Source organism: Lagenorhynchus albirostris, chromosome 18 (assembly GCF_949774975.1).
Source record: "Lagenorhynchus albirostris chromosome 18, mLagAlb1.1, whole genome shotgun sequence".
Taxonomy (NCBI): Eukaryota; Metazoa; Chordata; class Mammalia; order Artiodactyla; family Delphinidae; genus Lagenorhynchus; species Lagenorhynchus albirostris.
In genome coordinates, this window is record NC_083112.1 from 13,945,857 (window position 1) to 13,959,851 (window position 13,995).

At 42.2% G+C, this 13,995-nt stretch overlaps 2 protein-coding genes across 2 annotated transcripts in view; one reads left to right on the forward strand and one right to left on the reverse strand.

The window, feature by feature from the left end:
* Window positions 1–1,770, forward strand: part of FREM2 (FRAS1 related extracellular matrix 2) — a 157,301-nt gene extending 155,531 nt beyond the window's left edge. The window contains exon 24 of the mRNA XM_060129023.1: window positions 26–1,770. Coding sequence (XP_059985006.1) covers window positions 26–535 — 510 coding nt within the window. The 3' untranslated portion in view covers window positions 536–1,770. The remainder of the gene's footprint in view (window positions 1–25) is intronic.
* A 1,741-nt stretch (window positions 1,771–3,511) lies between these two features.
* STOML3 (stomatin like 3) overlaps window positions 3,512–13,995 on the reverse strand; it is a 37,177-nt gene continuing 26,693 nt past the window's right edge. Inside the window, exons 2-3 of the transcript XR_009536735.1 lie at window positions 5,423–5,681; window positions 3,512–4,109 (exon numbers count right to left, since the gene is read on the reverse strand). The gene's annotated coding sequence lies outside the window, so the exon portion shown is untranslated. The remainder of the gene's footprint in view (window positions 4,110–5,422; window positions 5,682–13,995) is intronic.

Sequence of the window (13,995 nt, forward strand, 5' to 3'; positions counted from 1 at the left end):
TGATGAATAGAGTCGTGTTTCCTAGGTCTCTCTGGGTCGAGAATGGTACATACACACCATCTACACAGTAAGATCCAAAGACAACGCCAATCGAGGCCTTGGCAAACGAAGCGTGGAGTACCAGTACCACTCTCTGGTGAGTAAAGGGAAGCCCCAGGCAACTTCCAAGAGCCGGAAGAAGAGGGAAATCAGGAGCACACCCCCGCTGGTGTGGGAAATCGGGGCTGAAAACAACCGAGGAACAAATATCCAGCACATCGCCCTGGACCGCAGCAGCAGGAAGCAGATCCCCCAGGGGAGGGTTCCTCCTGACGGCGTTCTCCCCCGGGAGCTCAACCGTCCCACCTCTGAGGTCAGCCTGGTCACGGTGGTGGGAGGCGTCGCGGTGGGACTCCTCGCACTCTGCCTCACTGCCATGGCGGTGATGATGCGCCAGGGCAAGAGCGGCAGGAGAAAGGACACCCCCAAGGGCTCCGGCAGCACCGAGCCCATGATGCCCCCGCGGGGCCACCGCAGCGACAGCTCAGAGGTTTGACGGCCACAGGTGGAATTCAGCCTTTTCCTCCAGTGCGCAGGAAAAGACAATGGAAACCCAGTGCTTCTGTCAACAGCCAAGAATTGGGGACTTCTGTGACAAAGCTGCTCAGAGGACCTGACTGTACTAGTGAACTTTGATTTGCATGCTGTCCACTCTTTCAGGCATCAAAGGACAAATTCAGACCACAGACCACATCTTTCCTCTTGCCCAGAAGGCATCAAGTATGTACCCAGATGTACACAGAGCCATAGACGGACGGTGAGGAATGTACTTCTCACCTTAGGCATTTTCTCTACACAGTAGAGATGAACCTATTCAACGGTGCTAACAGACCCCTTCAGAAGTTTAAGAGGAGTCTATTGTTGCTATATTAGTATGTCTTGAAGGTGCAATTATCACATTGTTTATTCATTGTATAACAGTTTATTACTAAAAAGGTTTTAATTGGTAGTCTCGAAGAATGATGAATAAATACACTGCTTATTGTGACAAGTTTTCTAATAGGCGAAGACAGCATGGAATTACGACCGAGGGTAGCTCAGCCCACAAATCACATTTTTTCCTACTGGAGAGAGAGTGGAAGGAAAGACAGAGGGACAGTAACCTACTCACTTCAATTTGGATTGCTTCTCATCTTCGTCGGACCCTTCTTGTTTCATTTGCTTATTTAATTTTAAATTAAACCAAAGAATATGTTAAGTCTGGAGAAGATTGCTGAAGAGTGACTGCTCTGTTCGGGTACCTGGTCAGAAATAGAATTCTTGCATGATAATACGGTATTGGTGCTCATCGGAGAGGGTTGGTGACATTTTGATGATGAAGAAATGCCATAGAGTTAGATTCACATTTACAAGACAATGTTCTTTAAGAACTGAGCCTAGATGTTTGCAGTATTGAACCCATAAATGATCAGGACAAATATCATTCTGATGGTGAAGGGAGAAAGTGGTATTTATTAATATAATATGTTTAACCAAAGTGCCTCTTACCTATACTTTATAGAATAAAAGAACATTTTAACAATGACACATGAGTTTAACCCTCACAACAGCATCACACAGCAAGGTCCAAAACTCAAATTGTCCAGAAGACATTTTATTAGCTTTCTAATAGACACCTGGTCCAAACGATGGAAATCCCTTCAACCGTCATTCCAGAGATGATCTTAGAGGTGGCCAGCATCCCTGATCATATTCTTTTTTTTTTTTTTTTGGCCATGCCACGCAGCATGCAGGATCTTAGTTCTCCCACCATGAATCGAACCTGTGCCCCCTGCAGTGGAAGCGCAAAGTCCTATCCACTGGACCACCAGGGAAGTCCCGATCATGTTCTTTGATCAAAGAAGAAGACTTCACTCTCTGGCATCTTCAGTTCAGTGAACTGATGCGGTGTGGCCCATCTCAGTACCTAAAAATATAACTTGTAATACTGCTTGCAGTGTTCAAAACCAAGGACTTGAGTGAGCTTGCTCGGCAAGCTTCTCATCGTCTTTCTAAGAAATGTGCTTGCATCAAATAGCAGAATTTTCGGTCGGAAAGGGAAAATGTCAGTAGTTTAGTGACCCATCTTCCAAAAGCTAGTAAATGTATTTCAAACGACAATAAGGTCAGGAGAAAAAGAACCCGACCTAAAGACTAACCCTCAAGTGCTGCCTGGGGTCCTCTTTCATTTCTAGTTATAACCTGGCCAAGCTGGACGTCCTGGTGGAATGGAGATGTTTAGAAGGCTAACCTCTCCTCAGGTCATACAGTCATTTCCAGCTCGGTGTCTGTGAGTACCAACCATCTCTTGATTGAAAAAGGGAAGCGACACTGGTGCTGGGAGAGAGGCCAAATGTATCCAATACTTGCCTCTCTTTGGGGCAGCTCTGCACTTGACATTCAAAGTCTTTTAAAGGATAGAGTAGACCGTATTCCCCTTCCATTGGGGAATATACAAATGCCACCTACAATTCAAAGGTCTCCCAAAGGACTTATATAAAGAGAAAGTACTGTATAATCCAGGAGATCACTTATCAAATAAACATTAATACTTTCTTAATGATCCCCTTTTCTTTTGCTTTGCCCTCTGGTAAGATGCTTAGCTACTTCTTTGGCTACCTCGTAACTTGTATAGGAATGAGCATGACTTAAGCAACTTCAAATAGTGTGTGGACTTTTTACTACTTAACCATTGGATTCAGTGTGTGTAGACTGTTAGACCCTAAGTACTCTCAGTTGACTTTATGTTACGTTAGTAGTTAAGATGCTTCTGAGCCTGACTGTCATACAGCCTTAGGGGTCTCTGTGACTAAATATGTTATCAATGAAGCATCATTACAAGAAGTCTATTTTGAGCCTTTGAGCCAGGCTGTTTTTTTACCAAATTTCTCTCTACAGTGAGTTGTTCTAATGAGACGACTTTGGATGAATTGGAGTGCTTATACAGCACAGAACACATCCTTTCCTAACAAAGAAAAATCTCTCCCTCTCTGCCCATCTCCTTCTCTCTTTCTCTCCCTCTTCTCTTCTTCCTTCCTTTCCTCCCAGTGAAAAAAGAGAGTCTGTGGGAATTAAGCAGAGTTTCTTAAGTGTAAGCTTGGATTTCTGCATCATTTTCTTAATATTTATGTACTGAGTATGTGACTTAATAGACATTTAATAAAAAAATTTTTAGTGGAAAAAAGAATCAAACACAATGCTTTGTTGTGCAATAAAACAGATCCTTAGTTTCTATATTTTGTTTTTAGAGAATTATTCTGGTACAATCAGAATAAATACATAAAATAACTTCCATAGAGGACAGGATATAAGCAGTAATAGCTCCTTAGATACTCATAGCTTCTGACTCCAATGAAAACAAGGTCTTGTTGACATTATATAGTAAACACAAAACAATATTAAACTTTAGTGGCTCACCTGGTATATGAACCATGACACATGAAAACATCTAAGTGTGTTTTAACAATGGTTTTATTTATTTCAGTTAATGCCCTCAGTTAATGTTTACCAAATGCTCCCCTAGGATTAGCCACTTTGAGAGATTACTTGGAAACCAAGCTACTCTCCCTGCCCTCGGGCAGGTTGCCTCGAATGTGGCTCTTTCTTTGGACTAAAGGGATCAAGATTTGTATTGGTTTCTCTCCTGGACAAACAACACACCAGGCACATCTGTGAACTATAATTTAAAAATCTCTCTAGAGGACCAGCAGTAGCGTCTACTCTTCTCCATCTAAAGAACCCCACGTTATGGATCATTCTGAACACAACTCTAATACAAAAGATTTCAAATCAGTAATTTAATGGAACCATCCTTTGCAAACCCACTCAGAGAAAGTACATTGCAGAGATGTAGGTGGCCCTGCATATTCTTTTCCTCTTGATGGAAGACAGACCCCCTTTATTCCAAGAATGGGATATAACACCTAAACTCTTCTTCTAGTTCTGTAACTCACCAGCACCTCCTGAAGTCCACTCTTTCACAAGCATCACAATGTGTGAACAACATGAGGACAGGTCAGCTGGAATTCTGCTGCCATACTTCTGCACAGCATTTGTGACAAGAGGACCACTTCTTGTGAAGGGATTCAGCTCTGGAAGCAACAAAAGAGCCTCTTTATCAAGTCATCTTACCTCTAATTATTTTCCAAGGTACCAACTCCAAAGTCAATTTTTAAAATGAGAACAGAACTGTGTAAAACCCACAGAGAGCCTTTCCTCATACAAATCAGTGCTAAAGGCTAAAGCAGCCCCCAACTGAGAAATTAAATTAGAGTAACAACAGAGTGAAATGTAATGACATTTAAATTTTAAAAGTTGGAAATCTGATTTCAGCTGCTGCTTTGAAAATATCTATTTAGTATCAACTTAAAAACCAACTTAGTCCTTTAATAGGAAAACAAAATTTTTTTAAGATGCAAATGGTTTACAAATTAGAAATTTACATAATTGTATTAATTTGAAAACAAGCACATTATGGTTCTTCGAAACTTTCATTTTTTTTCTAGCCATGATAGCAATAATAAAAGGATGAAAACAGGTGTCTTCACTCACCATACGGCAAATGAATGGGACTCAAAGATTCCACATTCCAACTTGTCAAGGCTTAGAAATGTATCATTTGGCCAGAAACTATAAATACTACTGTTATCTCTCTCTCTCTCTCTCTCTCTCTCTTTCACACACACACACACACACACACACACACACACACACACACACACGCATAAAAAAACAGCCAAACAACTCATTTCTAGAAAACAACGACCCAAAAAACATAGTTCTACCCGAAAATGCCCATTTTGAAGATTTTCAAGGTCAACGCAATTGTCATTTGTAAAAACAGACTATAGTGGGAGTTTCTGTGACATTAATTCAAAGGTTAATATGTTTCCTTAAGATTTTTCTCCTAGAATTGATCCCAGTATTACATGGTAATGACACAGGAATTCTTAGAAAATGTCTTCCACAGGTTCGAAATATTCCTCACTGTTTATTTCTCTTTGTTTCCATATCCTTGGATGTTAAGAACATAATACTTTGAGATTTTGGTAGTTATTTTTATTTTGATAAGAGATTTTAAAACAGAAGTACATGGTATTTTCCTACAGTTTTTACTAGAAAGATCACACAGAAACGTTTTAAATAGGGAAAGAAAGCCGATTCTGTCTTCAGAAATAAAGTTGATAAAACAAAATAGACTAATGTGAGACTCTTTTAATTTTTTTGGGAGAAAAGTGAGAATGTTGACTTTACAAACTTTTAAACAGTTTTGCTTTCTTCCCGATCTTTCAAGTGCATTTATTTTCTTTCCCCTGACATTTGTGTGCATTTTCTTCAGTATTGTGTTTTGCTAAAGAACAGACACAACAACATCAAAAACAACTGCTGTAGCAACAACACCTACTTTTACTTTGTTTTCTTTCCTTTTTCCTTCCTTTCTTGCTTTCTTTTCTTCTTTCTTTCATGGGCTTTGTTTTCTTCTCTCTCTGAGATTTGTCGTTCTTCCAGTAATGTTTCCCTTTTAGTTTTGAAACCATTACCATTTTCACTAAATCATTAGCATTCTCATTCATCTGAAAGCTGGCAAGTGAGCACAGGGTTTTCGCAGTAGCCCTTCTTTAGAAAATGTTCAGGCTTTTGGATGAAGGGAAAAAAAGAACTTCCTGCAAAAGATCAAAAGCATCATGTTGAATAATGTGATGACAATCTGTGCCTTGCTTTTCTCTCAGTGGAGGTTCAACATTGACATTTAAGATGTAAAAAAGAAAAATCCCTGTAAGACTTTAATTGAGTAAGAATAAAAGGTCAAAGATCACGCAGATGAAGTTGTTTTGGATGACTGAATACTTTGCGATGAAATAAATGGCAAAAAAATTATTAAAATCTTAACAGCGTTGAAGTATTGATATTTAAAATTATAATCATCAGATGCACAAGACTTATACTACTAACCAGACGTGGCCTCCGCTGATTACATGATTCCTTAAACACTCTCAGTGAATTTCTACTACAGATATTTATTTTTTCTGATGTTTGGCCCTGTAACATAGGAAATGTCAGGGTTGTACCTTAAAAAAGAAGAAAGAAAAGAGAAATGTAAACTTTAAAAACTAACATTAAAAATCAAGTCCATTATAATAAAAATCACTTAAAATACAGAAAGGCAGTTACTGGAAGACTAAGAAAATTTGTGTAAGGGCTCACATTAAGCAGATCCCTAAAAGTACAAAGCAGAATCTTTCTCAGTGGCCTCAGGAATTCAAGCTTTTGGCAAGGTATTTTAAGCCCATTTGTCTATACAAAAAATCTTTATCCTGGACAAGGAACTGTATGTTTTATAATCATTTTAAGTGCCTGCTTCTGTACCAAGCGCCCTCAAAAACACTCAGCAAATTTATATTTATCTAGCCACTGAGTGACATAACTGTGTGTCATAGAATTATTCACAGAACTTAATAGCCTTTGTGATTTTCCCACGGGAATTCTTCGAAAACATTCAGAGTCTAGTGGTTTTTTTCATCTGTTTACTAGGGTGCTGCGTATTTGCACGATATTGAAGCTTATCCCTGGGAATTCAATTATGCAAAGAATTTGGAGCCATTCAGTCTTAAATCCATGTCTAAAATAATCCTTGCTACCACTTGCACCTGTTTTCCTTCAAAATACATCACATGTTGAATATAAATAAAGCCCATATAAATATAAAAGTGTTAAAATGGCCAAGTTATAGTGGTACATTTTATATCTTTCATTCACACTAAAATCACAGAATCCCCGTGGTCTGCAATGAGTGGCAGTTATTCCCATTCTGGTTCTAGAGACTCGGTTCCAGGCTTTCACCCTGGGATCTGTGCTCCCACTACCTCCTTAGTGCAGGTGGCAAAATGTTGCGCTCCTCTGGGTCCTAGTGTCTGCCTACCCATTGTAGACAGGGGCAATGTAGAGTTAGAGACAACAACATATTTAGGTGACTAACATTTTGTCCCGGGGAGCAGGGTGATAAGACCTTGCTAAGCTCTGAAACTCTGCCCGGCTACACTGGTGAGGATGAATCAACTGATCTGATCTATTGCCGGGTGTCTTTACTGCCAAGGAGACTAGTCACTTTTATGCAAAGTTAACCTAACTCAATCATTACTTGATTTATTTTTAATATCATTTGATTAATTTTAAATTAATCATTTATTACTTTTAAATTAATTCGTATTTTAATTTAACACCAGAAGGAAATGCAAAGACAGCCCCTTATAACTGTTGAAGACAAATCCCCCCAAAGGGGCAAAATACACAAAAGAAGGCGGAGTCGGGGGGGGGGGCGCGGGCGGGGGGAAGAAATCCTGTCAAAGCTCTTCCGGCACTTCCAAGGCTCAGGGGAGAAATGGTCATGTTTTAGCAAAAATGTTGTGATCAGCAACAGAAATGTGTGGCTCAATCAGTCCTCACCATAGGAGAAAAAGAAGGTGTGTGTGGTAGGGAAATTTCCAAGCTGCGTGGGACAAAGCCTGACCTCCAGGATGCTGGGGAAGGGAACCAAGGAAAGGAAGATTCATGATCCAGCCCCACCAGAATATTGACGGTGGAAGGTAGGATCTCCCTGCCAGAAAGTCACAACCAGCACACAGGCACCCAATTTAAAGGAAAAGCCCCCAAACCAGATTTAGTCAAAGTGGACCTGACTAGAAAAAAAGTCACCAGGAGCAGTCAGGCTCTGCTGAGACTACCCTCTACTGATTCCTCCCTAACCGCCCCCCAAGCCAGGAAACCGCCCCAGAGGAAGTTTGATAGGAAGCTTTGAAAATCCTATTCCCAACAGCTCCCAAAGCATTTCAGGATGTTAAGATCTCATCCTAGAAATTTAAATGTGACTAATTGCAAAGTGACAAAAGGTAGTAGAGAGGTTACTGGACAGAATAACATTATATCCAAAGGAAATTGGGGCAGGTCAGAGATGCATGCAGGGTACTCACCAGGGGAAGAATATTTGGAGAAGGGTATAGGCAAAAAAAGGTCAGAACATTTCCCCAGACCTTCCTCAGAGTTGACACCGTTCAGAAGACAGAGAGTCAGAAACACATAGGCTGCATTAGAACACATGAGAGCTGAGGCCTGACGTCGTTCTGCCACTTCTGATGAGGACCCCCCTCCCTTCCACAGCACTGCCACCATTTGGCTTGAATTCTAGAGACCGCTAAATCAGGAGGCACTGCTGATACCCAAGTGGCGGAAGAGAAGGCCTCAAAGGCAGTGGCCTGAATCAAAGCAGCTTTGTTTATAATTTACAGATGGATGATTTTCTGTTGGAACGACCTACACAGCATATTCCTTCCAGGGCATTTCCTGTACATTAAAACAGGGGTCTGCTCTGTGTGGATGAATTCTCTAATTCGTCTCCTTGGAGATGAGCCCTCCTTCTATGGAGATGAGGACCCCAGGCTCATGACTTGGTGTTTTTAAACCTAAGTTTTATTATAATTCAGGTACGACACGGCCGACAGGTCAAGAGACAGCTGCCATTGAAAAGATAGCTTAGTTACACTCACAGATCCCAAGAGGAGCTAGCACACTGCATGCACCCCCAGGGCACTAGGGGAGCAACAGTGTAACTCAGGGGGCAAGGGGCTTCCCTGGTGGCGCAGTGGTTGGGAATCTGCCTGCCAGTGCAGGGGGCACAGGTTCGATCCCTGGTCCGGGAGGATCCCACATGCCGCGGAGCAGCTGGGCCCGTGTGCCGCAACTACTGAGCCTGCGCTCTGGAGCCTGTGCTCCGCAACAACAGAGGCCACAGCGGTGAGAAGACCGCGCACCGCAGCGAGAGATGGCCCCCGCTCGCGCAGCAACAGAGACCCAACACAGCCAAAAATAAATTAATTAATTTTAAAAAAATCAGGAGGCAAAAGGAGCAAAGGCAAAGTGCAGGCAAGAGGCTTTATCGTGGTTTCCATGGGAAGGAATGGGTGAGGCAGGTAAGCGGTTTAGGATTTGCTAGTTTGAATCATTTTGCGGGGCCCTGGGACACTGAGCTGTCCCTAATTATCTGGTACCTGGTGCTAGGGTGATGAGGGCAGATGGTATGGCCCAGGGTGTGAGGGCCAGATAAAGGAGGTGGTGGGGTTAGGAGCTCTGAATTGTTTGGTTTGCATATGAAAGGCATAAATGGCTAGGAATTGATTAGTCCTCTTTGAGTCTGTGGTAAGGGCAGAGTTAAGTAGATTCTAGAAGAAGAACTAGGATCTTTTCATCTCAACTCCCAAGATATTTAATTATACTCCAAATCACAGCAATAAGCACAAAGACCTTCAAAACCAAAGTCAAACTGATAAAAATTTTAGACTATTTCTTTCCTCCTCGCAAACAGCACTCAAATTCCTCAGCAAAAGGTAAAAGAAGGAAAAGCAAAGTTTGTGAGAAGCAATGAGGAGTCTTCTGTCCCAGTTGTGTCCAGTCCCCCAGGCCCTCAGTCCAGCCACTGGAAGTTCCTAGGAGTTGTGAGCAGAGAAACAAGACGTGGGGTTGAGGGGGGCGGCGGGGGCGGGGGGTAGCAGGTGGCTGGATGGGCCTTTTTTAATGTTTCAGAGGAAATCTGAAATGAGTGAATTTTTGGCCAGTGAACAGGGGAGGCCCTTTTGCCAAACTTACTAATTAATAAATCAGTTGTTTTTATAAGGCAATGAATACAATGTCCAAATAGCCAAGAAACAGTCATAGGGGATTTTCAATTCAGCTTGAATTTCTACCCAAAGTAACATTAATTACTGATCATATTTCCTGGAATTGCTGTTTTCCCCACAATCTGCTAGTGAATTGACTTTCTTCTTTAACTTAAAGGTCAAAAAAAAAAAAAAAAAAAAACAAATTGGAGATAAGCCCCATCCTGCCCCTGCCACTACATGGAGGGACAGACAAATATTAACACAGAGTCAAGCTCCTCAAATGGACTGTGGCCTGTGCTGCTCTCTCTAAAGGTGTCTTGCCTCCCTCTTTTATACCTAAGATAATTGACAGGGATGTCATCCAATTCACATTTTTCTTTTGTGATCTGGAGCACTGAGGAGGGATTGCTCCCTTTTCTAACAGATACTACAAAGTTACAAGCAAGCAAAAATTATGTTGACAGAGGAATTTCTATCTTGGCTGATTAAAAAAAAAAAAGATGAAACAACTTCTAGAAATATTTAATAGTTGTGTTCTCTCTCCTGGACTTAGTTTGGAGCGCCCGGCCTTTCTGCGGCGGATTAACAAGCCCGTAGGTTCAGAGACAAAGGCTGAGGTAGGGTTCCACCCCTGCAGGAAGGAGGGCGAGTTTATGATTCTCTGCAACACCAGTTAATGGAGCCTCTGGAGTCTTATCTCATGTTTTCCCAGATTCCAGATTTCCCAACATCAGTCAAGCAGTCCTGACTTTTATTGAAGAGACAACCTGTCTAGAGATATTACTGTTTCCTTAAGCAACTCAATAAAAAGACAAAGAAAAAGCCACAGGGTTAGTTCAACTATTCTGTAAGCTGGCTTCAGAAAGAAAATTTTTATTCTGTTTCTTAGGTATATCACACGTATTTCAAAGAGGGGATAAATGGCATTATATGATATTTGATCAGAAAATGGATTCCATTTTGACAGAATCCTAGAGAACACCAAGACGTTCTGGCCTATAGAAATTTACCATAATTTTATTGACTGCATAAGATCCAGGGATATGCACTGGGATCAATGTGGACCCTGGATTAGTCTGGATTCAAAGAAATAAATTTTCACAAAAATTCTCCTGATGAAATACTACATTATCTTCAAATCTCCACTCAATTACATTTCTTCCTATTACTCATTAAAAAGAAAAGGCTGTGAGGGGTTCCTTCCATTGTCTGCCTTCCTTTCTGATATTTCATGTTATTTGTCAGCACCATTTGGATCCCACATGTTGGCAACCTACCATATGGATTCTATACCGAATTAGAAGATTCATGTGATCTAAATTTTACATATCAGGGAGGGATATGTTATTGCTAAATGAGTAAGACTGAGTCCACTAAGAGGCCTCAAGGAGCTTAGGGTCCAACTGAGGAAGCCAGACTTAGCATATGATGAGCATCAGTTAAATACATCAGTGTGAGATGTCAGTAAATAACCAGGACATGTGTGTGCCACGGAAGACAGGGAAGGGGTCTGCAGGTGTACCGAGGAAGACTTCAAGGGAGAATTGAGACTAATGGATGGGTTGGGTTTGGACTAAGAGAACCCAGAGGCAGGCTGAATTTATAAGCTGTCTGATGAGTTTTGAGCAACTTATCAATTAGATGTTTAATTAGAGACAAGGGATGAGACAGATAGGAAGTTTGTGGCTAGACTGTGAAGAACTTTGAGGGCACAGGTTAAGACTAAGGAGTAAGGTCAATATAAAAAATTGGTTTTTGCACTTAATAGTGACCAGGCATATGGTAGATTCTCAAGTTTTTGTTGAATAACCATATAGTTAATGAAAGAAGTTTCTCCTTTATAAGAGACTTTCAGGAGAAGATCTGAGAAAGATTGAATTAGAAAAAATACCATTTGCAACTCAATGAGAATACTGTAACTGGGCAAAATGGATGCTAAAAATGTTATGAGAAATATTGATTGGGGGCTTCCCTGGTGGCACAGTGGTTAAGAATCCACCTGCCAATGCAGGGGGCATGGGTTCGATTCCTGGTCCGGGAAGATGCCACATGCTGTGGAGCAACTAAGCCTGTGCACCACATCTACTGAGCCTGCGCTCTAGAGCCCGCCAGCCATGAGCCACAACTACTGAGCCCGTGAGCCACAACTACTGAGCCTGCACTCTAGAGCCCGCCAGCCACGAGCCACAACTACTGAGCCCGTGTGCCACAATTACTTAAGCCCGCGTGCCTAGAGCCCATGCTCCGCAATAAGAGAAGCCACCTCAATGAGAAGCCCACGCACTACAACGAAGAGTGGCCCCCGCTCGCCGCAACTAGAGAAAAGCCGGCGCGCAGCAACAGAGACCCAACGCAGCCAAAAATTAAATTAAATTAAAGAATAAAAAACCAAGAAATATCGATGGGGAACTGAACAGCTGGTGACTCAGTCAGCATCACCAAGTGAGACAGCCAGATGCTGAGTGTGCCCTGATGGGATCCAGGAGGACATGCTGGGCTACACATGCTCTTGCCAAAAACTGGTCCTGAATGGAATCACGCTTCCAGATCTAATTAACCAGTTTACTGGAAACGATGCTAAACAACATCAACAAAATTCAGAAAGGGGAAATTCTAGAGGACAAACAACCCAGTTTCTCCAACAAACAAAGGGCACAGAAAGAAACAGGGGATGTGAACATGTAGATTAAATGAAATTAAGAGGCCAATGAAACACAGAAAGAAACAGGGGCTGTGAACGTGTAGATTAGGTGAAATAGGCCAATGAAACAAAAGCCCTCTCTGTGAGAACTTAGGATTCTTAACTCAAGCAACCTACAGGTAAAAAGATATTTTTAAGAAGATTGGAGACATTTTAACATGAACTGAGTATTAGATGATATTATATAACACATAGTTCTTGCTGATTAGTTACATACTGGTTTACATGATACAGTGTCTGAAAATCTCCAGAGATGAAGAAGTGACCACCAAAATTATTGGCTGCAGAACCACGCTGTGCTGCTAGATCCTCACCAGCAAAATGCGTGTCACGTGCCCCTGCCTCTCTCCCATTGAATTCTGTTCCAAACTCAGGCCACACACCTGTGCATTTCATTGGATAAATCTAATAAACATCTGTAATGGTAGCTTTATTTCACCCTTTAGGACATTAAAGGCCACGCTTCGCTGGCTAGATCACAGAGTTTTGTGTAAGAGACATCCAGACAGGAAGAGAAAGGGGTGGGAACTTACCCTGTTCTAGTAACAGAGGACAGTGGGAAAAGGGGGTTAAGAGAGAGAGAGACAGAGAGATGGTGGAGGGGAAGGAGGGAGTGATTAGGTAAGTGAGGATCACAGAAAGAGCAAGTGGGAGCTTGCCACCCCCTACCATTTCCCATTTAAGAGTCTGGAAAGAGATCACCTCTCCAGGGGTCCCTGTTCCAAGGTTGCACACAGCCAAATACACTAGTGAACAGTACCTGCGATGTCCACAGCCACTAGAAATTGTATTGGCCCAGCAACTAAGGGGCAATGCCTGGGGCAACAAAGGGGGACTTCAGACTCTGCCTCAGCAGTATGGTCAGTGTCACGCCTTGCCTGTCGTTAAAACAGGAAAACCATCTGAAGGGGGTCCTCTGTACTGGCTTAAATGGGGTGGTGCTGGGACTGCATCTCAAGAAGATTAGACACTTCCTTCTCTCCAAAGACGTTGTCAATTATTTCTCCCTCCTAACTCCGCCCTCCCTTCCAGCTTCCCTTGCCAGAAGAAAAACACTTGAGCCTTATTCTGGGGGCAAGTGTGACTGTATTTTGAATATCATCCTTGACACTCACATTCCAGGAGGGCTCTGACCTTTCCTGATTCTTCTACAGTCCTTTGCCCCCAGATATGCTTACTTTCTAAGGAGCCCTCTTTAATCAGCCTTTAGTAACTAATACAGTAGATGACCTACGGTAATGCTAAAGAATTAAGGAAGCTGAATGCTGGAAGGCGGAGAGCAATTTGAATCTTCTGGAGAGTTTTCAAAGCACACATGCCGTGGCCGGAGATTCTGCTAGAGCTTCACACCCCCATTCCCACCCCATGGGACGTGAGCAGGCTGTTTGTTTTGATAAAGAACTTCCAGTGAGTGAGAGAATGATGACCTTCAGGGAGAGCCGCTAGTTTAGAGTTTGCTGTATGCTGGCAGGAAAGATTTGCATTTTCAGTGCTATCACAGAGACCCAAAGAAGGGATAACTGAAGACTGCTGGAACTGGCTAGGAGAAGATTTGGGCAGCAAAATGTCCTTGTATAAGCAGGGCCCCCTGCTCAGGTGTTCCTCAGTGCCACAGCTGCCCTGGCC